General features: G+C 36.3%; 1 protein-coding gene across 1 annotated transcript; it reads right to left on the bottom strand.

Annotated features, from left to right (window-relative positions):
• Positions 1-2,206: 2,206 nt before the first annotated feature.
• TEX15 (testis expressed 15) lies at positions 2,207-26,583 on the bottom strand. The gene is given in 23 exon segments (XM_009587287.1): positions 2,207-2,988; positions 3,650-3,808; positions 3,895-4,073; positions 4,248-4,356; positions 4,971-5,130; positions 5,722-5,844; positions 6,585-7,399; positions 10,796-10,843; positions 12,209-12,362; positions 14,800-15,235; positions 16,125-16,127; positions 17,011-17,709; positions 19,341-19,419; positions 19,555-19,627; positions 19,865-19,968; positions 20,079-20,182; positions 20,577-20,682; positions 21,367-21,398; positions 22,068-22,195; positions 23,509-23,667; positions 24,021-24,112; positions 25,481-25,553; positions 26,497-26,583. Coding segments are annotated over 23 exon segments (4,410 nt in total). The 5' UTR covers positions 26,515-26,583; the 3' UTR covers positions 2,207-2,431.
• Positions 26,584-27,093: the final 510 nt, after the last annotated feature.

Below are 27,093 nucleotides of genomic sequence, written 5' to 3'. Positions count from 1 at the left end.
TCCTGCTATAGCTCAAGAAGAGAACTTTATTTCGCCATTTTGAGAGGTACATATGAGTGTTCTGAATTCTTAAAACGTAAAGGCACAGCACTTTGTTTGCTACTGTAATTAATTATGAACCTTCTCTATCTTTTTTATGAAAGACTTAAATTATGATAGATTACAGGATCATGTTGCCTTTCATATTGAAGAAACATTAAGCTAATGATGGTGTGTCTGTTTAGAATGGTCTTCATGCTACCTGAAGACATATGTCTGTTTAATATAAACCACCAAAACAGTGTGTAAAAACAATACATGAGTTTTTGTAGAACTCAGTGTATGTATTTTGATAAATAAAAAGATTAAGATGTATTCTGAATGACTTGGGTAGAATTTGTTGGTATTTTTAACTATATGAAACTGCTTGTACTTAGCTATTCAGACAGCTTTTAGGCTTAGACACTGTATATTAACTCAAGTAATCCCAGATTTTAAGACCACAGAAGTGCTGACTATAAACTTCTTCCCCTCTCTCAATTAAAAGAGGATAGCAGCACTTAACATTATAGTGGGCTGGGCCCAAGGCAGTAGAACTCAGTTTAAGGAAGTTTTCTTACAAAAAAATGTCTGAACAGATCAGTGTTCAATGCTTCCAGTCAGAATTAAATGTTTACTTTAGATTAATTTGCTTTTAGTCTTCAAAAGATAGGATCATCTGGGGTAAAACTGTTTCTCTTCTAGATCTCTGCAGAAGATGCATAACCTGAATTCACAGTAGTTGTTCTGTGATATCATGTGATAAACACCACAGAACCTCCAACTGAGATTCCTCCCAGCAGCAACTGTTCTTAGACATAGCTTACAGCAGTAGCGAAGGGAATCTTTCCTCTCATTTGTACGCCAAGTCATGCAGTAGGTGAGATCTGGACTTGATGTTGTAGGTAGTAGAACAGTTCTTCACAAAATCCATTAGTTTATTTATACAAGGGAGTTCTTTTTTTGAAAAAAAGATTATTTATTTGCCATGTTTGGTGGGAGGGTAACAACTGCTACACTAGTCTAGTACTGGTCTGTTCTTAATCCAAACAAATAAATGAAACAACTTAAATAGAAAGAAAGACATTCAACTTCAGGGAAAAGTCTATGGATTTTGTTTGTTTGTTTTTTAAAAGCTACCCTTTTTTAACCAGTAATATTTGTCCCAACTGATTGTGTGAGTTTAGAGTCATATAGTTTCATATACTGTCATCTGGTACTAAACCGCACATCCTACATAAAAGCACTAAAATCAAATTACAAACAGGAAAAACGCCCCCAACATATGACTTTGGACAACCTGAAGACAAGAGCAGTAAACATATGAGACAAGAATATTAGTGTATGCAAAACCAGCAATGTAATAACAAGGGTAGTTTTTGAGACTCCACAGCTATTTACTATCAGCTGCTGTTTTCCAGAAGCCTGAGTCAATGATGTACAAAATGAGCCAAATAAGAGAGAATCACCGGGGAAAAATAAGTTTATAATGCAACAGATGTGACATTAAAAAGGGCGAGATTAAGAAACAGATAAAACTCTGTACTTACGACAATGCTAGTTTAAAAAAAAAAAGCAAGCACCAGTAATCAGTATGCTAAAGTGGGAGAGGATTGAGGTTTTTCTAATGCAAATTGAACTACCACAGTCATTAAAACCAGGTTTGTCCTTCGCTCATTACAGTATTTACAGTGGCAAGATAAAAGTTGTAAGATCACTCTGATAGTGCTGTAATAAGCATAGAGTATCAAAATTAGATGCAAAGATAATTGCTATTCATGAAATAAAGTTTGGGTATTTTTCTCATGTACTTTGAAAACAATATAAAAACCACAGACAATGCAATGTATTAGCAAGTCCCTTGTGCATTAAGAGTTTATTTTATTTTTGTAATGGAACTGCACCCTTGGTTACTCTAATTGAGGTATTTAGCCAAAATCCAGTATATAGTCATTAAAATAACTACACTGCCTTAGAGCTATGTAAAAACATTTGTACAAAATTTGTGTCAAATGTCAAATAAATACAGAAGTTTTGATATTTATGTAAAGAAAGGTGATTTGGATACTCTTACAGTTAAAAAAAACTCGCCATTTCACATATTTTAGGCAAACATTCAGTTTTACATTAAAACAGACCTCAAACTGAAGCCCAGGTACAGGTCAAATACAAATGTAGAAACTTAAAAGTGCCAACAAACAAGATAATTCAAGTACAGTAAATGTTAAAAAATATATTTATTTCAATTTTCAGATGCTTCTAACAGGTACAGGCCATCAGGATTTAAATAAGACAAGAAAACATTTGAGATAAAGGACAAGAAACATTTTGTTCCAGAATAAAATAGAAATTGTTAATCCACCATTTTAGAAACAGAAAGTCCACAGCAACTTATAAAAAGAGACTTACGAGTTTATTTCTGTTTTGAATATGGCCTGGAGGAATCACAATTTATATCCCAACCACCAGGCGATGATGACTTTTCTGTATCCATGCTCTGACTGTAAGCAGACAGAAAATAATTGCCCCCTTCTTGGTTTTGACTTGCAGAAGAAATTGGGTATGTTGTTCCCAGAAAAGTCTGATGAGTGAGTACATTAAAGTGACTGAACTGATGGGACATGTTTAGTTGTCTACTATAAACTTGTAAGTTATTGAAAGGAGCTTGTTCAACTGAATTGTGTTTTTCTCCTTCAGCAGAGCATGCTGTAGAAACTGGAGTAATTGGTTGTATCTCTTCCAAGTCAATTTTAGAAGTCTTTTCCATCGAGCCCATTTGTGCTTCAGGAGATGGCTCTGTAACTGATAAGCAGCTTTCTTTTGCATCTACTCCATGTGAGCCCTTGGCTTCTGTCTGCAAAGTTTCCAAATAAGTGTCAGAGGCATCATTGCAGATTTCTATTTGTGATGTTTCATCCCCTGAATCCAGAGACATGTCCTCCTCATCCTTTTCATCATTTTCTACAAGAACTACATTAAAAAAAAAGAGAAAGTCCTATTCTATTGAAATACAAACTTTTGTTAGAAAAGCTATACACTACTCACAGAGTGTTACGCTTCAGGTCTGTAAGTCCAATATCACTTAAGTCTTGGTCTTCTGCCACTCTTGTTCACTTACTCAACATACACACTTAACCCTCTGTGTGAGTGTCCAGTTATTCCAATGCTAAAAGCTTCTGCGCATTGTGTTCACGGTTGGTGTTGGGAAATCCCAACTCCCAGCTCCAAAGGGGTTAATGTCAAAACAGCATCTAAAGTTACACAGTAGGTGAGTATTTGATCAGACAATTAAAGGAGTATAATTACTGACATCTCAGTCCTTTTTTTACGGTTTCTAAAAGCTATCATTAAGTTCATCCTACTCCTGAAAACAGACGGTTACACCACTTAGGCATATGTCTACCTTTCTTGAATAGCATGTTAGCCTGTAATTTTGTATTTGAGATCTCCTTTGGTGCTCCATCCCAGCTGCTTTTCCCCCCATCGTTTAAAAAAAGAAGAAGAGCAGCCTGAGCTGGGTTTTCCTTGCCATCTGTAGTGTTCATTTACAAGAGTAAAGGCACACTATTTCAAGGACCTCCACCCCACACATCTAATTAGCTAAAGAAAGTCTAAGGGCATTTAATATTACCTGATTGTCTTTTGTGAGCATCAGAGGGAGGAAGGCTGTTTTCTTCAGTAACAGAGTTGTGATACCCAACGAGACTTTCAAAATTTTGCATAAAGTCATCAACAGTAGCAACCACTATTCCATTATCAACATAATTTGAAAGTGTTTTGAGATTCTTTTCTAAATACATAAAAGGAGATTTTGTATTAATGTTTAGCACCTATTGTCAAAAGAGGCAGAGAAGTACTCATAAATTTTGTTTTTACCTGTTAAGAAGACAACATGTCTCTGCTGTATGTTTTGAGCCTGCAGCCTGATAAGACAGTCTAATTCTGGAGCATTTCGAGTTTGAGAATCACAGTTATGGTAAGACAGAATCTCAACCAAGTGCTTCTTTTGATAGGTATTCAGAAGGGTCAGCAGACTCAGGGCATTAGCATTCATTCTATAATGGGAAAAAAAAGCACACTATCAGAAAGGTACTTGATTTAAGGTCAGTCTAAATATTAAAATTAAGTCAAAAGACAAACATAAGAGTAAGTTCTACTTAACTGGGTTTTGGAGAACATAATTAAAGCTGAAGCATTTTAACAACCGGTATTTGAAGAACACTACTTACCTCCCCAGCTCTTTAAGTTTTTTTTGTATTTTGCAGTGGACTTTCCACTGCCATTTCCCATCTGGGGTATTGAGATCCTCCAGAAACTTTAAGAACTGTTTTAGTTTATCTGTTTTGGAGATATTGAATAGAAGTTAAATTTTGTGGTATGCAAACTGAAAATACTGCTTCAGTATATACGTAAAGCTTCTTTCAGTTCTCATCAAAGTATAGTTACACAACTGTGAACATCAACTTAGTACTTTAGGTTTTCTTCCTAGCAGATTAGCAGACAACAATATTCCAAAAATAAGCTTCTTTTTTGTAGGTGAGATGCCTAGCAGTGGTATCTGCTTATGTAAAAGCTGAATTCAGTCATACATGGTCTGCCTCGCTAAAATATTTATTTTCAAATAAAGAGAAAGTGAAAAACCTAGTGAAAATAGGTTTTCAGAGTAGTAAGGAATAAAAGATTCCATATACGTAACTACACAATCTACCACAAACTTGGAAAAACAAGATCTCCGAGTTTACATGTTCTCCAGCAACACGTTCTCCAAAAAAGCCACTGAGGTAAGAAAGAGACTGGATTAGCTGAAGTTCTCCAAAAAGCCTCACAAAAATCAGGTAGAAGACTTGAAAATTAGACGACTTGATTCTTCACTGCAATGACTATGGCATCTCTCTAAACATCATCTAAAATGTTAGGCTTTTTTTTAAAGCTTCAGGAAGCATCCCACTTACCTGTAGTGATGGACTCTGGATTAAGGACAGATTCATCTGACACAACAAAACCACCAGACACAAACAATTCATTGTAAGTGTGATTTTTCACATCATCCAAACTATCGACACCCGCAAAGCTGACACAAGAAAGCCTCTTCAAAGTTACTAAGCCAGGTATCTGTTTAAAAATGTTATAAATCAGAGATGTATACAAAAGATCATACAAAAAAAAAAAAAGGAACTACAGAACTTTCCTACTTACTAATACCAAATATCAAACTTCAAAACACATTTTCAAAGAATTATTATTTTTTCTCTTGCCTTGGGAGGTGCTCTCTCAAAAACATCACAGGAATGAGACAATGGAAGCTGAGCACTTAGAATAATTTCACTTTCTGTCCAGCACAGGTTTATAAGCCACAGCTGTCAGGAATACCTAAGGTAATCTGACAGCTGCCTTCACTTGCTGTTACAGCACCACCGAACTAGAGGCAGAACTACTCAGGCCTCTGTAGAACTTTACAACTACTAAGAATAAATAAGCATTGGCACATATGTGGGTATGTGGAGGTGGAAGAAGTTACGAGTATATGATGGAACAAGACTAAGTACTTACCACAACCATTTTTATTTCTTCAAACGGCAACTAAACGCAGGACATTGTTTAAATGCTACGTTGTTATGAGAAAGTAGCCTTGCTCAAAATGAGCTCATCTCACTATGTTTTAACAACAGCTTTCTATAGTACACATTTACTTATGTGAAATACCTTATGGATGAGGTTGGCAATGTCTTCATTTTGGATAATTATCAACAGTTTATCTAAAGCAGCTCTTCTTTTAAGGAACTGTTCCGGATGGCACTCTGTATTACCTAACTTTGTGAGATACTCCTAACACCACAGAAAGAGAAGATGGTGAAGAAAAAATGAATAGGTAGTTCGGCCAAAACAATCCCCACATGATGACCACATCAAATAAGTTTTCCACTCAAATTAATCTCTGAGGGACTGGTTTCCTTGTCTTTCCGATACATTAATTGGAAGGATGTAGCAACACAGAAATAGGCTGTTTCAGCAAGTCAGTCATTCTAACAGAATCACACATAAATGGCCAACTGACAGTCTATCAAAACTGCATGAGTTTTCAAGTAAAGCCAGAAGTTTTTATTATTCCTCTTTCAACTTTCAGAAGAACAGTAATCTCCAAAAGTTACCTGTACTATTAACCAGAGGGGAACAGGGAAAAAAAATCCAAACCCGCACACATCGACTTTCCGTATATTCTTTCTAAAATGGTAAGCTATCACATTTTTGCCCTTGTTATCTTTTTTCTGTAAGGCTACCCCCCTGGCAGTATCTTCAGAAAGAGCCAAACTACAGCCTGTTCTGCTTTCCAACTATAAGAAAAAGACTTACGTAAAAGCTAAACATAAGCAAGACTACCTCAGAACCTCAAACGAGAAATGAGACAGCACAGCCTACTTTCACAATTCACTTTCACAATTCAAACTTAATTTTGAAACAAATTTCAGACTACCTTATGTTTGCAAGTCCAGTTTTACACATTCTGATTTGAAAGGCACTCTATTCTATTTTAACACTAAAGAAAGGCTGAACTGGAACATACTTACCTTGATTTCTTTGCAGAGAATGCTTTCCTCCTCTTCATGAATATAAAACTTCACAGTGTTTTTTTGTACATCTTTAATAATTTTGACCAAACTGTTAAATACTTCAGGTTTTAACTGGCTTATAAAATCAGACAGGGCTGGTTGGGTTGAAATGTTTAAGTTCTCTGGGGATTTCTGTGTCTTTTCTGGTGGCTCCATCAGATCACCACTGGAAGAGGTCTGATCAGATGTCAACATATCCTCTGTTTTAGCATTCACGTGATCTATTTCCTCCTTCACTAAGGGTAAGCTTGAAGAACGCTGCTCATTAGAATCCAGATCTTCCACCACGTTATTACACAATGGCTCTGATAACAGTGCCGTGTTAGAGTCCCTGCAAACAGTGTCGGGTGGAGGATTCAGTGCAGCGTTACCAACCGCTTCTGCTGATTCAGGACTAGAGTAAATTGGTGGAGTATGCCTAATGCACGAAGAGGACAAAATAACACTATTCAACTTTTCACTCAGTGTCTCTATATATTCTTGGACAGAAATCTCTGATGCCTGTAAACATATGTATTCAGAAAGTCTCATTATCCTCTCTCGGGCAGAGAAGACCGGTGTGGACATACCACTAACATAAGCAATATTCTTTTGCTGCAAAATTTCCTGAATCTTTCTTGCAAAGAGATTATATTCTTCTAATAGTATAGTCTCTATTATTGCACTAATGGAATGCCTAGTTGTAAAAGGGTGATCTGCTAGCCCACACTGATCTTCAAGTTTCTCCACTTGTCTTGTATAAAGTCCATCTTCTGCTGTCCCCTTTTGTGTGTCTGAAAATGGAGAGTATGGAAACTGATAATCAGAACTTCTCGGTCTATTTATTACCCGGGGGTCATTAGGAAAGGCATCCTTTGGCGGTAAATACACCAGTGGTTCTTCTGGTGATTTCAGACCTATATAGGAAAAGTTCATCATCATCATCTCATGTTTGAAAGTCATACACAACTGATATACTAAAACCTCCAAAACACAGTTTTAAAACAGCATTACTATTGCGCCTCCCTCCTCCAATCAACTTAAATCCAAAGACTCAAGTGTTACTGTCTGCTGAGGTACAGAAGCACAGAAAATTTAATAGCTCTTAAGATGGTAGAACAATAAAGTCAAAGTTTGCTCAAAAAACTGAACGCAAGTAATTTTCCCAGAGATAACATCTGATTAAGCATAACAGGAACTGCTTAATTTAAAAAAAAAAAAAAAAAAAAATTGGAAATCAAGCAGGGTGACAAATTACTCAAATATTTTCATTTGCTACTAGGTTATAATCCTCAGACTTTGAAAAGGCTTATTTTAGCCACACACTACCTTGTGGAGTTAGACTGCAAATTGTAAGCTGCATGTCTGATCTTGCAATTGAGAAAAGAAGTTTTTTTGCTTAAAAAGGTAAGGCATAAGTCTTATGGTAAGTATTGACACACAGAATCAGTTATGTTGCAAGGAGTGCCTCTCATAATCCAAACGTCAGGTCATTTCTGCAGCACTCAGTTTCTTCACCATCCACATTCAAAACTATGGTTTTGTTTGTTTTTAAACCAAATTTAACACTTTGTTGCAATTAATGTTATATATACACACAGAGAGATATTTCAGATACATACAGGTATTTCAACACGTATCTGTTCCATAAATACATCAAAGGAAGTTTTCGTTGTTGGTTTTGTTTGAGGTTTTTTTAAGTGGTGTATTATTGTTAAAGCCAATACAGTTGTCAGCAGAAAAAAAGATTTCTGAACAGAAGCAATAACCAAAATACTACAGACAGTTTCTAAAAGTTGTGGTTTTTTGGAATGCAGTTGTTTTTGTAGCCAGTTAAAAAAGTTATATTCAGTCCTTAATTTGATCAAGTCCATCCAGATCTAAAAGGAAAACATCTGCCACTAACAGGATCCCTTTTCAAGGTGACAGTATCACCTCCTAGTTACTTTATGCCACTAGAGTTACACAGAGAAAACAGAAATGTGGTTCCATTTTATTTTCCTTATCAATGAAACTGTATGTTCTTTCCTCATGCTTCAAAGCACTTCCTTTGAGTGAACCCAAATTTCTAGTTTTCTTTAAAAGCACTAAATGCAGATATAAATCAGGTTATTCCAGTTAGTTCCATTCTATTTTATTTGAACCTTTTTTCTGTTGCCCTATATTAATTTCAAAAGACTGTGCAGAACTCGATACTAAATTATAATGTTAACAGAGTAAACTTAGTTTAAGCTTGTTTGAGATACAAGGTACTTAAGAATATGTTATGCAACTCATTCTTCTTGAGCTGCTCAATACTTACAAGCTACATCACTATTGTAATCAAGAAATACTGTACTATAAGCAAGTAAGAAGATTGAAAGCTATACTATGGCTTTAAATTTGGGACTATTTTTATAACTTCTTACATTGTAATACAGCTAATCAGTTGCATACCAATTTTTAGCAATGAAATTTTGTTCTGTGGCTCTCCTGTCTGCACCCCCAATACAGGTAAAATTTCAAATCCTAGGTTATTGAAAAAGGTTATTGGAAAAATTAATATACAGTCCACTCATCCTGATTTGATGGAAAGTTTCTGTAACAATTGTATTAGGAAAAAAGTTTTCAAGGCATATATGATTAAGAACTGATTAGGTTATTCTTCAAAGTTTATTATTTAAAGTTTTCCAGAAAGAAAGAAACTTTGTTTTAAAAAACCTTACTAAAGGTTTTTATTAAAAAACATTAAGCAGAACTTAAACAGAAAGATATACTGCTGAATATGAAATCCAAAATATTTTCTAACATGTAAAAAACAGGATTAAAAAAAAAGGATTATTTAAACTAAAGTTACCTTTATTTAAATAGAATTCTCTGAAGGTGGCATCCTTCATAGATCTACACCTTTGGGTCACAAGTCTTCACAAAAAACAAATGCATGACCAAGGAGTAAAACCCAAATAAACAAGCAAACACTTCAACAACTACTAAAGTATGATTATGATTTCAAACATACTCTTTGTTGGTATTACCTTGTAACTGGATATGTCAAAGAAACCAAAAAGAGAACTGCCTGAAAACAATCTTAGAAAGAACAGCTGTTTAACTGCTGCTGAAGTAGTTATCCTCACAGATTAAGAGTCAAATTCTTCACTGCTTAAGAGAGGTCCTTCTACAGTGACTCCAGAAAGAGGATTCTTGGGTAGATTTTGAAATAAAAAATTCAACCACCACCTGACAAAGAAAGCCTAGAACATGCTGTTTCTTAATTTCCAAGATGAATGTCATCAAAAGCCATCACTTTAAAGAATGCCTATCAATGCATTAATCTTCTCTTACAAGAGAAGGAAGAATAAGCAAGAACAAACACCATTTGTGCACTTAATGTCTAAAGCCAAAGAAAAGTCTCAAATTCAAACCAAAACTGGAGTTATGATGGGTTTGTTAAAACACACATGTGCCCAAGTTAGCTTTCAAAAAAGTAAGACTCAGGTTTGCTTACCATTGTCAGAAGTTTACATTATATTATCATGAAGAAATGAACAGTAACATGATACAGAAGTAGTCCAGATGAGTTGTAGACCTAGAACAACAATTTCCTCCAACACTTTCTGATGTCATTGGGGAAGAAGCAAGACAAACCCCCACTCCTCAAGTCACAAACTATGAAGAGTTAAGTTCTTAAAGTAAGTTTAGCGAAACATAATCTCTGTATCAAAAGTAAAACATATTTTTATTTAAAAAGAAAAAACAAGAGATTGCTAATTTGCCTTCCTGCAATTGTGCAGAGATTAAAAAGATTGATGTTCTCTGAATTCCTTTCTAAGCTACCTTACTACAAAAATGAGAGACATGGAGAAGCCATCAGATTTAGAAAGCAATCAGTTTCAGAAAAGAACAAAGCTTCCTTTAAATTACATTACTGAATTGGTCTTAATTCCCTACAATAAAAATTCAAAGCCCTCTAGAAGGTACTATACAGGAAGATAGGCCTAGTGAAAATCAAGTGCCAGTAGCCCAAAACATTGAAGCCTCTTTTGACTGTCCTACAGCCTTCTTGATGTACTTCAATAAAATGAGTCCACTTGCTGAATAGCGTATTACTGATCTAATTTTCTGATGAAAATTCAATACCAGGTGAGAATACGAGCTGCTCAGTAGTTCAGGCCATAATGACATATGCAAACTGTACCATCCACTCTTCTCACCTGTTTGTTTATCTTCATGTTTTTACAGCTGATCCTACTGAACTCTTCCTGCCCACCTGAAGGACAGCAGCAGTTAGCATTCGTAGAGTTTCTTGGTATTTATACAGCACCTTTTACATGATCATATTGCAGAGCTAGTCAATACTTATTGCAGCAAGAGCTAATCTGAAGAACTGACCTCGCAGGAACTCAAGAAATCCAGTGATGCTCAAGACAATCTCTTTCATCCCTAGAGAACAGCACTTCTCCCTCTCAGAAGACTTCAGAGAAATTTTCTTCTAGTAAGATTTGTAGTCTCACAGATGACTGTGCAACGTGTCAGTCAATTGACAAACGCTTGCATGAACTCTCACATCCAGCATCTATGATGTATTACAGTTTAGATGCTTAATCATCCACTTAGATAGTCATCTCAGCAACCATATTCTTATCTATATGCACAGTGGCCATTTCTTCCAGGAGTAAAAGAAATAGTGTCCTATCCAAACAACTTTACAGTCTCCATACTCTGTAACTTAGCAAAATATCAGAACAGATTTTTGATGTTTGGCCCTTAAAGAAAGTGCAGAAAACATTATCCAGAATGACCCTGTCATTTCATTGAAATGATGAACACTGCAAAGGAAAACCTGATTTCCCTGCCCTCCTTCCTTCTCAGCCAAACAAATAAAAAAGAGCTGCTGAACTACACAACTGGATGCATATCAGAAGTGTCCAAGAGACAGATTCCAGCATTCCGAGAACACGATCGGAAATCACTAAGTTTTTACTCAGAGAATGCAGTTAACAAATTCTATCTGGATTTAGTCATAAGACAACTTGATTTGTAACCTTGAATTTAGAGCTTTTGATGACTATTCCCACAGCCCAGTTTCTACATCCTTCAAATCCATGCTTTTATGCTCTCCCAAGACTTGACACTGTTGACTTATCGAGAAGTAGAACAAGAAGCTTCTTCGGTGAGATTATTTAAGACTTAAATGTTTAGATAAGGACAAAGACTTTGAAGCACTTCCAGTAGAAGAGCGTGATGCAACAAGTAGACTACTTTCTACAAGGAGAACACATTTTTCATTACTTTTCTGGTTTACTAGTTGCAATTATCCGCCTGTCCAATCTTTCAGCAGAACCTAGCAAGTTCAAACACTCAATTCAAAACAGTTATGTACCTCACCAGATAAATACTCAAGCATTCACATTTCTAAATTATGTCAGCATGTACCCAAAGCAGTATTCTCCACCAGAATCTCTTTTCATCCAGCAGATTTCTGTATTAATTAAATATCAGAAACAACTGCATAGGCTATATATAAGCTTGTGTACCAACATGTGACCCAAGAATGGGATCTATGAAAGATGCAAACCTTTAGAACATGTTTTCATTCACTATTTGTAGCAACATAAGAGTTAAACCCATCTTACCTGTAATTGGAATAAGCTTCCAGTGCATTCCAACTTCTCCTATATTATTTGAGTTGGAATGTTGCCTGCGATAAACATGTTCTATAGGTGTACTAGGACAGGGACTGTAGTCTTCAAAACTACTTACACTTCCAGTGCTTGCTTCCTAAAAACAATAAAAATTCTCAGCTGAAAACTTTTTTTTTTGGTAGCTATTAAGCTTTTACATTCTGAACAGCTGACAGTAAGAACACACCTGAGTTCACCAGCATATTGGCAATTTTGCCGTCAAATCAAACTTGGAAATGTTTACATGAGGTACTTATATATTTCATTTACCTGTTTGGTAACTTCTGAGACAGAGATCTTTGCTGATCTATCATTAAGTAAATAAGGCAGTCCTGAGCACATGCCTTAGGGTACAGAAATTGGGTGGGGCAGGGAGGAAAGGAGGCAAAGAGGGGAAAAAAAATTAGGAAAACTGTCTGGTCCTTAGCCTTTTTCAAGGCTGTTGTCTTCATAGCTGACTAAAGCCATTAGATGTTGGCATTATGGATGTTGAACAATCCAACTTCATCTCACATTCCAGATGGTTGGAAGCAAAACAGCACAGAGGTTACAGGTAGGACAAATTCTTTCCTGCTCCATGATTTAGAAACTGGAATTTGTGCAGAAGTATCAATAACAGAGATCATAGAACAACCCCTCTGTAGAGTAATGTGATCGAGCAAGCAGCTGGGGCACGCTGAACCCTAAGCACAAGAGCCTTCTTCAAAGAGTGTTCTGCCAGTTATATGCTGTCATGAAAAGTATGCATGGAACCATGTATATGTATACACCACTGCACCAAGAGGGCACATAAAGAGAGGTAGGCATGCGTTTAAGTGGTCAAAATTTTTCAACTCTGCTCCCGCCAAAACTAAATAAAGCCAGTTCCCCAACCATCTTTAATATCCATAGAGTGTTTAAGAACTTCCACTATGCACATTTGTTAACGCTTTCTCGCTCAGACACTGCTGGACGGACAGAAACAAGCCCATCATCTTTTCCACAGTACAAGACCGAAAGACGAGGATTGCAGGATCCTCACTTGTGCACACAAATGAGGGGCATTTTTCTGCCCTATAAAATGCCTGCTACTATTAAGTAGGAGAGAGAATACACTTTGAAGAGGCTGGACCAAGATCGATTCCCAAAACTGGAGCAGTAACTACAATTAGAGCAAAAGGATGCTTGATGATTGTAAAGCAGTAAGAATCACTTTATTAACGCTGTGGTATTGTCACTAGAAAAGGTCACTAACTCACACACAGAAACAGTCAGCTGAGGTAAGGTGTTGCCATTGGGTTTTTTTGTTTGTTTTTAAGATAATAGTTCAGAACCCATAAAGCATATTTAGTTTCCAAAGACAATCGACTTAGTTTTGCCAATCTGTTCCATCAAGATGAGAGAGACAGCTATCATTAAAAGGAAACAGCTCTCATTCTGCTTCTCTAGAGTAACTATTGATCACCTGTGGATAAACATTCTTGTTTATGATACCTCCAACCAACTCTAAATACCAAATACGGATTGCAATTTGACTTTTTTCACTTTCTTGCTTATGACAAGAAAGCAACAGGCTGAAAAAAGTCTTGAAATTATACAGCGTATAACCGATATATTTATTTTTGGTTTGCATTTGGGGGGAGAAGAGGGAAGAATTCTGGGTGCATAAGCTTTGAAAGAGATTGTCTCAACTTAGATCTGGGAGGAACCTGGTCAAAAAAAGGCTTGTTTCTGTGCCCGAGATTAATTTCATAATCATGACAAGTTGTCATATCCAAACCACCTATCAGGTCTATAAGCTTAAAGACTAAATAGTACACAATCATTAATGGCCTGCCCTGCAACCATTGCTGAGGGAGAGTCCACATGGAACAGCAACTATTGCCTTATAACCTACTTTCGGGAAGAGTAACAGCTAGGCAATAACTATGATGAGGAACTCTCAAATCTTTCCTTACTGTGTTTCAGGTTCAACAAACTTCAATACCCCAGCTAGACCAAGAATCACCCCCGAAGGAGGAGGAAGGCAGTATGCAAGCTGTTACAGTAACACTATACCTGTTCCATGCAACAACTTCACAGATTGCTAAAAAAACCCGCCACCATAAGCAAGGTAAAGAGGCAGAATAGAGTATCTTTTTTCTACAAGAGATGGAAGACAACTGCAAAGCTTTGGTCTCAGCAAACATGAAAAAATACCCTCATATACAGCACTCAGCAGCAGAATGACAGAAGTTTTGCTGCCTATTCCTGGAGCAGCTGCATACGACACTTATTGTAAAGCTAGTGAGGAAGACTGACCATGGTTGCTTTCCATCTTTCAGATATTCTTTATTACAGAAAGAGTAGACATAAAGAACCAGGAACACATATCTTAAGTTAAGAAAATTTCCATGTATGCTCCTACCAAACAGAAAAACTTCTTCACAGAAAAGGTAGTGCTTATCTATGTTTACCTATGTAAAAACATAGAATGTTTTTTTATTCAGTCTCATAATATTTACGAAAATAGTACATTCATTATCAGCATCTACCTACATGGCAGTTTCACTTACTTTTAAACGGAGCGTGTGTTCAAGGCCTACTTCATTAGCTGAAAGCCGTAGATCAACATCAACAGGGTAGGGTAAGCATGCCGCATCGGTTTCCAGTATCACTGGGCTCTGTGGGTCCTTAAAGTTAACATTTTCAGCCTGAGCAGTATTAGGAAGCTCATGATCATCTTTGTCCTGTGCTGGAATGGATTCATATTCATATTTTTGTCTCATATCCTCTTCAATTTCATCAGTGCTTAATCCTAAAGCTTGATTTACAGACCGTGCCAACGATGAATCCAAGTGTCCTGCACTAGCTAGTGTTTCTAAAAGCAGTTTAATGAGGCCATGTCTGTCAGTAACAGCAGGGTCGGATACATCTTGCTGCCTCAAGTCAGTATCATGTCCACCAAGACCAGTATTAATTGAGAAAACAGAGTGTGGCGAATCCGAGGTTCTGCCCCCTTAGAGTAGGGGGAGGAGGGGAAAAGTAATCCATTACTAAGTTTTAAAATAAAAGCAAAACCAGATCCCCCCACAAATACCTACCACATACCCACAGTCTCACTCTTTAGCATCAATTCATACAGTACACATATATTTGTTTTCTTAACAAAAATTTTTAAACAAGTAGATGTTGATAAAAGAGCAGTTTCTAAAGCTAATAGTCTCCTCCAGATAAATAATTACGTTTTTTTAGGTCACTCACTACCACACTATTTTATGTTTTCATAAAAGTCACATACTATGATCTATATATTTTATGGAAACCCTGTAAAATTCTCCATCATTTGTTGAGAGAAAAAGATTAGTTTGAGCAAAATATTTATTTCTCTTCATCCTATCACTGTTGCTCCAGAAGCTGATGAGTATCTTAATGCTTAACCTTACAAGTTATCTTAAACTACGCACAATTCTAAAACTTTACCATGCCTATTTAAACTAAACGTAACTTTAGAACAGGGTTATTATTCTTCTACTCATCCCCTTGGATAAGTAAATACTATAAGTATTTTTATTGTTCTTGGAAAGAGACAGGCCAAGGAACTACTTTAAGTATCTGATGAACCCCTAACTCATTTATCATATATGGAAATCTAATCATGTTTAGATACTTAAGCTCACAGTATTTTAGGTAAGATTTTTTTGCAAGACAAACAAATTACTTACAGGGTTATATAAAAACACGGAATTCAAACCATAGATAGATGTTGCTGGTTTGGTACTCGTGAAGGAGTTAAGTAAGAATTTAGTTTTAAACTGATACTGTTCTGATTACAGCCAGGTAGAAATGCATTCACATATTTTACATTAACAACCAATGTAGAAAGACCCTGAAGGTTCACAGACTTCCAGGCAGGAATCCCAAGATCTAGCATGTAGCCTACTCTCTGTTTCCTCCATCCACACATGCCAGTATCTTTTGTCCTTCTCAAAAGGGAAACCTATTCCTAAGATGAGCCACTTCATCTTCCAAAGTGATTCATGTACATGTGAGAATGACTGATGCTTGATGTAATTCTCCCTCTTCTTTGTGCCACCCTTCTCCCTAATCTTCCCCCTTCTGAAGGAGGCCTGTATCATTGCCTTGAGAAAGGGTCAGAGAAACAGAAAGCAAAGGTGTTTTTTTGGCAGACCTTAAGTAAGTATCAGATAATATCTGTGATAATTATCTGAGGTTTGGATGTAGATAATTTCATGTACAGAGTAATTCAATCTTAATACTATTAGGTTGTTTCTTTTGTCCCACTGCACATATTACTGGCTATTTCAAAACTCATGCTCATGCTTAGAAGTTTAATTCTCCCCTTCAATCTAAATTTATTAGGTATTATATAGGGTATTGGAGCCATAAAGAATTACAGCAATGTCTAAAGTCAAACTCTGCAAAAGACGATATCCAGTCTGCTTAGTACTTTATATTAGAAAGTGTTCGGACAGTTCCACAGCTAAGGAAATTCTTTGGAAGTCTGCCTTCTTTCCGAAGAGGCAGAACAAAAGCAGATTCCATGACAAGTCCTGCTAACTTGTCTTCTACAAAAAGGCAACCTACATAAAAATAAACTACATCTCTATTCATACATCTCAGGCCAATGTTTAAATGAACTACCATGCATTAAAATATCCACAGTATGCAAAAAATATTCAATCTATAAAGAGTAAATGTTAAATATGCTTTGAATTATAATGTTTAAAGAGGAATTCTAAACAAAGATTTTCTTACCTTCATACTGACAACTATTCTCTGAAGATTCACTCATTTTTAAGTATTTCCGCAAATTTTCAGACTGTTTTTCCAGCTTCCTTTTCAGACCACCTTTACTTCTAAGGTCTTCAGAATCAGAATCTCCACCTACATTTTTTTTCCTACATTGGATTAAGTTAATAAGTTCTTTGAGTCTATCGGGATCATAATCTCCAGAATGAGGCAGTTTTCGCTTGGCAGCTGTGGCTTCATATTTTGCACGGATTCTCTTCCCGCTTTTTGCGTTGGCAAAATCAGAGTCTTCTTCTGTGGCTTCATAATCTGAGATGGGACTGAACTGTTGAAGTTTCCGATTTCCCTCCATCAATTCCTTAGCTCTAGAAACAGGTAGTTGATATGCCTCACAACCAAAAATATAGTTTTGCAAGGAGCTGTCAATATGAGATTTATTTTTTGGAGCAGAATAAAGAAATTTTTTGTCATCCAACCGTGATTCATACCGATATAATACAAATTCTCTATATTTTCCAGAGCCACTACAGCATCTTTTCAAATACTCATTTATATACTTTTCCACAACAGCATTGAAATCTGCAGTAGCGTCTTTACGAGACTGGATTAAAGCAAAATGTAGAGACTGAATAAACTTTGTGAATTCTGGAATGATTTCCTGATTTTCGTGCAACACCATGGTAGTTGAATTTTTCTGTGTTCCAAATGGAACACTTTTTTGTGCTGCCATAGGAGAAAAGGGAATTCACAATTAAAATCAAATCATAAAGCTATAAATAAATGATGACTAGTTAGCAATATTGTGTATTATACATATTTGGTGAAACACAGCTTGGAATGACTGTGGAGAAATAACCCAAAAGCCAGGAAAGGCATTTTTTGTCAAGTAACCAGCTTTAAAGCCTACTTAAAAGTCAACCTACTCATAGTCATGATGAACTGCTCATTTTCATAATTTTGTGGTAACCTGTATCCTAGATACACATATAATTTCCAACTTAAACCACTTTACTGACCCTTCTAGAAGAAGGCCACTTCAAAGGCTTACTAAGGTTTACTAAGAAGCAGCCTAACAGCTCCCTGCAAGAAACAGGGGAAGCATTACTCCTTCCTATGCAATCCCAACACATTCATTGTGCTGCTTCTAAGCTCACTGGACCCCTATAAAATGATTCAGCTTAGTAACCCAGCAGAAACCTATACAATTTTTTCCATTCCTTTGCAAAGCAACACAACTCACTAAATCGAAGAGATGCAACAGGAGCATGTGCCAAGAGCAGGATTTCCCTGTCCCGGGAAGCTGTTAGATCCTTTTACCGCATCCTTGAAACAGCAGCTCAAGGAAGCTCCAAGTTATATCCTTCTTTTATTTTATTTATTTATTCACAGTCTTCCCCCCTTCCAATCACAGACTGAAACTTTTCTCCATTAAACTCTTTAAGCACCTCTGAAGACTCAAACCAGTGATTAACCTTGTATTTGACAGAAATTGGAGCTCATAAGTCTTTGAAATGTCACAGTAGCAAGAACTGGAGTATTTTTAAGGAACTGGCATGCACACACTTTAAATATCATTTTATATTGTATCTCCTCTTACCCAATCTATAACTGATTGAATTTTCATAATTGTTACTTAAATCAGAAAAATGTATGGGGTTTATTAAAATAAGAAATACAGAGATAAGAATCTAGGAAGCTGCCAAGACTTCAGACAAGAACTTCTTTGTAAAAGTGAAATGCCGAGAAAGAGCTATGTTTTGTCAGTATCACTTCTAACTCACAGCACGCCAAAAAGGACTGCATTCTGCTGCTAGTACTACTTATTGCAAGTTTCAACTGTAAAAGATTAACTTTAAAGTCTCATCCCAAAAGCCAAGTCCTTTCAGTCATCTTTTATTACCTGGTTGTATCAATATTTTCTTTGCTCATTTACTAAGTTTTTGGTGCATATCCCAATGCAAAAAAAAATTTACAGTTACATTAAAGACTTTCAGATGTTTTGTCCTTAACGTTTTGATGGTTAAAGAAAGTGCTTAAACCTCTGAAGTGCAATGTTATTACTAATGCATAGATCTCTTGGAATACTGGTGGCTCAGTTCTACTAGAATATACAATCAAGAAATTTGAACAAAGTTTTACTTTCTAAAATATGAACAAACCTAAAATATGTAGTACGATAATTACTTTTGTGAAGAAATAATCACCTTTTGAACACCATGACCATAACCAATGCAAACTGTTATTCCTAGTTTACGCTGATACGCTATAACACTACAAAGTCTTCAAGAGAACATAAACTACATTTAAATAAGCACGTACACAACACACTCAACAGTGAACAAACTTACTTGAGCTCATTATACCTCTAGGTTCTGGAAACAGAAACAATGCATGTAGCATGCGGGGCCGTCCAGTTTGGTGGTCTAGAACACAAGAAAACAAAATCAGTTGAGAAGGAGAAGACCACTATGCTTCAAAAGTATTCAAAAACCCAACCCCCTAAAAAAAAAACAAAACACCAAAACCAACTCAAAACCAAAAACCCAGAGTATGCATACCGTAAGGGGACATCATTTGCCAAGGAGAAAGAAGAAAAAGAAATCCTCTGTCCAGAAGTGGTTTCACAAGAACCTGTTTGCAAGCAAAAAAAGTATACCATTTCGAACAATCAAAGACATTTGCTCATTACGAATACTGTCACGGTCTGTAAGCTAAATTCCATCATGGGTAGAGAAGTGCCCTGATACAATACTTAAGAGTATGCCAGCTAAGGAATTCCAGCGAGATCAGGGATCTTGTAGTACGCGTCAATTACTAGTTAGTAAAATTATTTTCAAGAGCAGGAATAGTCAAATCTGTTGCACTCACAAGTTTCTCTTTCTCCAGCTTTTGAAGTAAACCCTCCAAGTGACTACCAGAACGGGACTTCTCCACAACTTCATAAAGGCTACAGTACATGCCGTTCTTCAACACTGACATGATACAAGGGTAGCAAGAGAAGGTAAGAAAAACAGAAACAAAATTGTAATTGAGAAACTTTTTAAAATTCTGAATTTAAAAAAATTAAGCTAGAACTATTTACCTTCTTTTGCTCCTAGGTAAGTTTCTTTATAGAACAATGCTGGTGATATTTTTTTCTTCAATTGATCAATGCTCACAACTTTTTCAACCTCAAGCTTCTCAGGACTGGAGACGAAGGGTAGGGGGAGGGAGAAAGAAAAAAAAATAAAGACCTCTTTTTTCCCCCCCCATAGTCCTACCCTCATTGACCAAATAAGAACTATCAAATACATGCTCTTAAAAATCAGTTCCTTGGACTATCTCGTGAGCCAGTGGTGTTTATTCCTGCAAAGGAGTGTGTGTCACTTCAAAGGAAAACAAACAAACAAACAGACAAACATGAGATGCTGACAGAGTTGTGTGCATGAACTAAAAGAACCTGTGGACATGCACGACTCAAGAGTCTAGTTTGACACATTGAAGTGTCTAGTCAATGTGTATCCAAAATTCACCAGTCTCTACTAGAAAGAGTTTTAACACAGCAGTATTTTAAACCTACTCTTTAAATGGTAATACTCACAGCTTGCATGGAAGGAAAGGACGTGCTGCTGATTTCAAGGAAACGTGGCACAAAAGTTTGCCTTTATTCCAAAGCTGTCCCCTCCATAATGTATAGTTACTTTTATCTATATTAAATGACAAAGAAAGATTAAGTGAAACTACTTGCTAGGTGGGACTGAAAGACATAACAGTAAAGAGGCTACAGAATCTCCAAAAGCAGTTTAGGGAAAATTTCATACTAATACCTGACCAGACAATAATATGTTAAATAGTAAGTTAAAGGTAACAGAGCGGGTGTTTTCAATCCTATCTTGTTCTGACCTGCTCTGAGTAGAGTAAAGGAGGTTGGCGTGTTACCTGTACCTGTCTATATAAGCATGCCCTCAACGCCAATATCAGTGGCCTACCTTAACTGTCAACCACTTTCATACATGTTAATATTTTGCTTGAATGAGGTTCAAAAGAAAAGCAAGTCAGAGGATCATATTATTTGAAGTGCCATTGAACAGCAGATTCAGGAACAGCAGGTAAAGTTCTTACTACACTATAAGTAGAAAAGGAGGGGAAAACAAGACTTTTGATTTTGTTCAGTTCTGGTTTGTTCTGGTAAAAGAAGATACACATTAAGGTGTCTGTTTGATCATCCAATATCAGGAAGAGATGCTGGCAATCAGTATGGTACAGGATAAAACTCAGGTATACAGTCTGCATAACTAAGGAATCATTCTGGTTAAAGACAATATGGGGAAAAAAGTCCAAAACCTTCCACGTCTATATCATAAAAGCAATAAATTTCAATTCATTGTTACCTGTACTTCTATCTGTGTTGAAGCTGTTTGATCTAACAAAAAGAAAAAAGACAGAATGACTAGGCTGAGACAGAAACTTCTGGCTACTAAATTTTACATTAAGGATATTTTATCAGTCTAACAAAATAGCAACACTGATAATTCGCTCTCTAACCTCAAGCTATCACTGCTGCAGCATCTTGTGCTATTTTAGATATCTTGATAACTATTTTTAGCACTACATAGTACAGTCCCCACATCTGGATGCCCTCCTAACAGCATAGGTATCATATTGTATCTATAATCAACTACCCATTTAGATATTCTCTCCACAAGCAGTAAGACGACACCAGTGAAGAGTTCAGTGGCAAAGTATACAGAATATTTTTTTAGAACACCAAGCAAGATAATGCTGTGAACATTTTTATGTCTGTGAATTTCCTCAGTTAAGCAAAAAACCCCACTTTATATAGAGATTCCACCTCAGCAGAAGGTGGGCAGGTCAAAAGAGCAGCAGAACTGCTTCCTGCAGGGGCCAGCCTGCTGCATAAAACCAATTTTGTCACCTCTTGCTTTGCATTAGAAGTATTTATTATGCTAAGTTCCTGTGACATGTCCATTCATTTCAGCACTGTTCATCTAAATCAATTCTAAGCTACTGCCAAGAGCTATGAATTCTTCATGCTGCATGCAGTCTTTCCAAAACTCATTTCCCAGCTTACCTTGACGGGGGCAAGAATTTTGGTACTTGCACCATTTCATCTTTGTAAGTAAATGAAACCACAGCATAAGGACAAACATGTCTTGGTCTTCGCCTTATCTCATCAAAGCCATATTCATAAAAATAGTACTAGAAAAAGAAGTGAACACAATGTTAAATGCAAGTCTGGTAAACTGTATTTTGCAAATATACTAACAATCCATGACCTTTCTTCACTGAAAAGTGTTTCACAGGAATAGCTTATAAAATACACCTCATGATTAATTATTTAAATAAACAAAGGGAGTTTGTTTGAAACCCATTATGCCAAACATTAACTGCTATATAAAACAAGTTCTAAGTTACTATAATAAATCACATTTATGTTCCTTTTACCAACAGCCTATTTCTTCAAAAGCTAATACCTAAAATAAGGAAGCTTTTAAATGCTGTTCTCATATGTACTTTATAGCACAATCAATTAAGATAATTTTTTCACCTTCTCCTCCCTCCTTTATCAAACACTGACAGGATGGACACCACTTCAGGAGCTAGTCAAGAATGAAAAAATAATTTTGCAATATTTATTTGAAAGTATAGTCTTGATGAGGTAAGAGACAATTAACAAAAACAAAAGAAATTTCACTAGGAAAGTAAATATTGCTATGAGTTTTGGATTCCATCCTTAGTTCAGTCACAAAATTCTAATGTTAAAGAAAAATGTTAATTAAGACAAGTTTGTAATGAGAAAATGAAAACATACATCCATTTTCTAGCCATGAGATTCAGTGCCCAGCTCCAATTTACGGAAGTCAAAAGAAGTTGTAATACTGAAGAGAATGCTTTCAAGTAAGTATCCTGAAATCTATGGACTTGATGGAATAATCTGACTGCAACAGATTACTGCAGTAACAGAGATGGAACAGCTGGAGGAACAGAGATGCTTGGAACTGATTCCATTCTTTCCTCCCTCACCATCTCCAAACCTGAGAATTTGGCAAGGGAAACAAAAGAAAGAAAAAAAAGAAAAGAAAAAGAAAAACGCTGTTCTTTCCTAGCCAATATTTTCCCTTTTGGGAGTCTCACTTAATGCCCACTACCCAGTTCTACTTTTACACTTCAAACTCCGCATACTATCTCCTCTCCTCCCCAGCCTACATTCCAGTCCCCATGTACACTCCCCAGCTATTTCCTATTCCACCTACATCGTAATCTGAAGGAGATCTTCTCCATCAAGTCCAGGTATATATAAGGGAAACAAGAGAGGCTGACATGTTGTTCTGTAATTTCTAATACAGGCATCTGTGGGCTACTGCTAAACATACACCAGACTGCAGCTTTACAGGACATGCTCAGTATTTTTTATATCGTCAGTGATTTTATCTCCATCATTTCAAAAGTTCTGTTTATAAAAAAAAAAAGTTCTTACATAAGAAGTTAACGCATGCTCAACTTTCCTCTACCTGAGTAAGTTCATAGGCTCGATAAGCCAACAAGGAGGTTACTTTATTTGCATTCTTTGAAACATGACACTCATGCTTTGGTGTTGGATCTAATGCACTCTTTACTGTTGAGTCCATTGCTTTCATACCGATGTGGTCATAGATGCTTTTCATTTTTCCCTGTAATAAAGCAGAAGAATTGTAAGCATAAGCTTTTTCCTGAAAACTGGCAAATTGCTTCAAGTACCAAAGGAAGTAAGAGCAGGGAAATGAAAACAGGCCATTAGAAAAGCCATTTATAGAAGTACATTATTTTCATACTTCCAAAGAAAACAAGACATTTTTGCCTTTTCTAAAAATTTATTATGCTTTATTTAAGCTCAGTGTCAACACTGGATTTTAAACCTGGTAGGGTTCTAGTTTCTCTATAAGCAGGTAATTGTGTAAATGGAAGTTCAATAAGTTAGATTAAAACCACCTTTATTTTATCAGTAAGCAATACAATCCTTCAAGAATAAGCAAGATAAATTTACCTTTATTATTTTAAAAACAATCACATCTCCAGTTGCTCCAGCTTCTAGAGGATTAGGCTGCAATAAATCAGCATACCTGGAGATATATACACCTGAGAGGAGTATAAAAAAAACCCACATTATGCTGAACGTTAAAACATTATTAGACGTTTAAGAAGCATTACATGGGATTAAAGCTCAAGGTATACCAAACAATAAAGATACAACATCTTTTTGGAATATGATCAGGGGAAGGTGTAAGGGCACGTTCACAGTTTGCAACTTCAAGACAGCAGAATGTATGTTTACTTGCACCAACTGCAGCACGAAACACCACAGCAGAGCATGGACGCTAGCTCAGTTTGAAACGTGCACGCCCACATTACTAAAAGTGTTGTGACCAAGAGGACAAACCCTGCCCAAAGGCTATACAGATACTGCTTTCAGGTGGTTTTTTTTGAAAAGCTGAGGTCTTTCTGTACCATTGTACAATGTGGACATAAGCAGTGAAGGTATGATTGAGAAATACGGCAGGAAAACACTGGCATCCTCAGCAATCTTTCATCCTACACTGTTGACAAAAATACAGTTTTGGAATTGTGAATTGAAACTCAAATGGAAAGGTAAAATAATTTCTTGCTTTTCAACACTTCAACCATAATTTCGTAGATTTGAAGGCCTCAAATATACACGGTCATTTGTTGGTCTAGCCGACTACCTCAGATCAAATAACTGTAACTGAATACAGGTACTCAGAAAAGCATCCATTTTGCTTAGGTTCCTCTCATTCCAAGTCTGTGTTTAACTGCTTTGATAAATTGCTCCAGAACCTTTACTGGCTAAAAAATAAAATTAAAAAAAAAAGTAAAAAATTATATGCTCATGTACCTTTGTTCTTCCCCCCCCTCGCATCTGTTCTGCTTTCAACATTCATATTGGCACCTCTGTATCATGTTACTCTTACAGAGAATGACAAAATTATTTCTTAATTTTCTATTTGAAAAGCTTTGCACCTTCAAATCTCTTAACACCTTGTGACTCTTCCAAGTCTCCAATTTATCTATGCTCTTCTTGGATTTGTGGATTCAAGAACTTTAGTTCTATCTACATCAATACTAAGCTGAGCTACTATTTCCATTAGGTATTTCTGAATGCATATACATGTATACGTGTATGTACAAACACAGAGAGGCACACAGCCATAGATTGCATTAGTTCTTTGGCCTCCGAATTTTACTGGGAAGACATGGTATATTGGTTTGACTTAAGCCAAAATGAGAATTAGGTCTTCCCTTTGGGAAAAAAGTTTAAATGAACTAGTCAAAAACAGAGTAGATGTCAATCTACTTTGCTAAAAATACCTAGCTGTGATGTTCCTGCAATAAGTGATAGAAAAAGGACTGAAAGTTTACACAACTGCATCACATTATCTGCCAATTCATACTGAGTAAGACCAGCACATACAATCAAAAGATAGTTACCCATGGAAGGGCTGCCAAGAATTGTTATTTTGGAGTGGCCCACCTGCAGCCCCTTCTCGCATATGCTTTGGATCTGAAGAGAACAGACATTTTTTTAAGCAAGTCTATCAGGAAAGCCAGAATATGAACAGAACAAACAGTGAGAAACAACAATTACAGAATTTTGATTGAGCCAAAAAAAAACCCAGAACACCAACAGCCAAGAACAACCCCCCAAAAAACCCTCAGAAACAAAACCACCCAGAGGTGAAACTAGTCCGAATTGCTATATAAACTGTTAAACTGTGCAAGTGAAACACCCAGTAAGAAGCAGTTACACAGACTCACCCGTATCTTAAAAAAAACAGTCTGCCTATACCTTAAACACACTTTATGAACATTACTTGCTTTTAATACACAAAGCAGAAGTAAACCTGCCAAATGATTGAATACTTAAGAAATCCTGGCTCTGTAATAGCAGAAAAAGCACAGAAATTCCCCTCTCCATCATTTTCATCAAAAACATATGATCGAAGAAGAGACACAGAAGATAAGGTCCATTTTCTAATATTACAGGTTGCCTTCTCCTTAAGGTATCCTCTCTTGACTCAAAAAAACCCAACCAAACAAAACCAAGCAAAAAACCCCCACCCAACAAACAAAAAAAACCCAAAACCCACCAAAAACCAAAAACCAACTGCAAAGAAAACATGCGATATTCCTTTTCAATTAAAAAAAACAACATAAAGCCAATAAAAACCCACATGCCATCCAGAAAATCTATCCTTTTATTTATAAAACAGAGCCTAAATCCAAGAAGATACTTTACAGAGACATGTAAATAACAGAGAGTAAAGGATTTAAACGGTGACATGGTATCATCTCTTTCCCATCTTTCTACACTTTCCAGTGCTGGATTTCGCAAAAATAATTAAAGATTAATCAGGTGTGTCAATAAAAACACTCAGTTTAAAAAAACAAAACCTCTTAATTGAAAAAGAAGAGAAAGCATTTTATATGCAGTTTTGTTTTCTTACCTCAGGTCGATCAACCATCAGAAATGCATAGGTTTCAGAAAGCTCTTTTTCTAGGCGACCATCAAATTTCAGCTCTCTGCGTTTTTCTGTGAACTATTATAACAGAAAGTTCTTAACACATTTAGACAGATTACTGCTGTCACATTCAAGTGTCAATATTTTAAGGCCCCATCTACATTAGGAGATGCAAGTGTACACAAATAATCAAAGGATAATTTGAGTGAGACTATAGTATGCTAGAATTAAATTTCAAAACCATTATACCTGTGGGAAATATCATTGGCTTAATCTGCCCAAAGATTTCTTTGTTTGGTTGGGTTTTTTTAAGGAAGAGACACTCTTCAAACAAACATGTACAGTTATGTTTAGTGCTATCTTTGTAGCATAACTATCCAGAGGCATCCAGCCCAATGCCTTCCGTATCATCTTTGAAATTCCAGAAATAAGCCTTTTTCTCTTTTTAGGAGACAGACCATTATCTCTTACATTGTGCAAGTACTTTTGCAGTTGCACTTCACTGCTACTGAGATGGTTTTCATCAGTTACAATACTCCTTAGCTGTAACCATGAATCATAAATGTTATAGTAGCAGAAAAA

This window comes from Fulmarus glacialis, unplaced genomic scaffold (genome assembly GCF_000690835.1).
Source record: "Fulmarus glacialis isolate BGI_N327 unplaced genomic scaffold, ASM69083v1 scaffold44811, whole genome shotgun sequence".
Taxonomy (NCBI): Eukaryota; Metazoa; Chordata; class Aves; order Procellariiformes; family Procellariidae; genus Fulmarus; species Fulmarus glacialis.
This window is presented reverse-complemented; position numbering and strand designations above follow the sequence as displayed.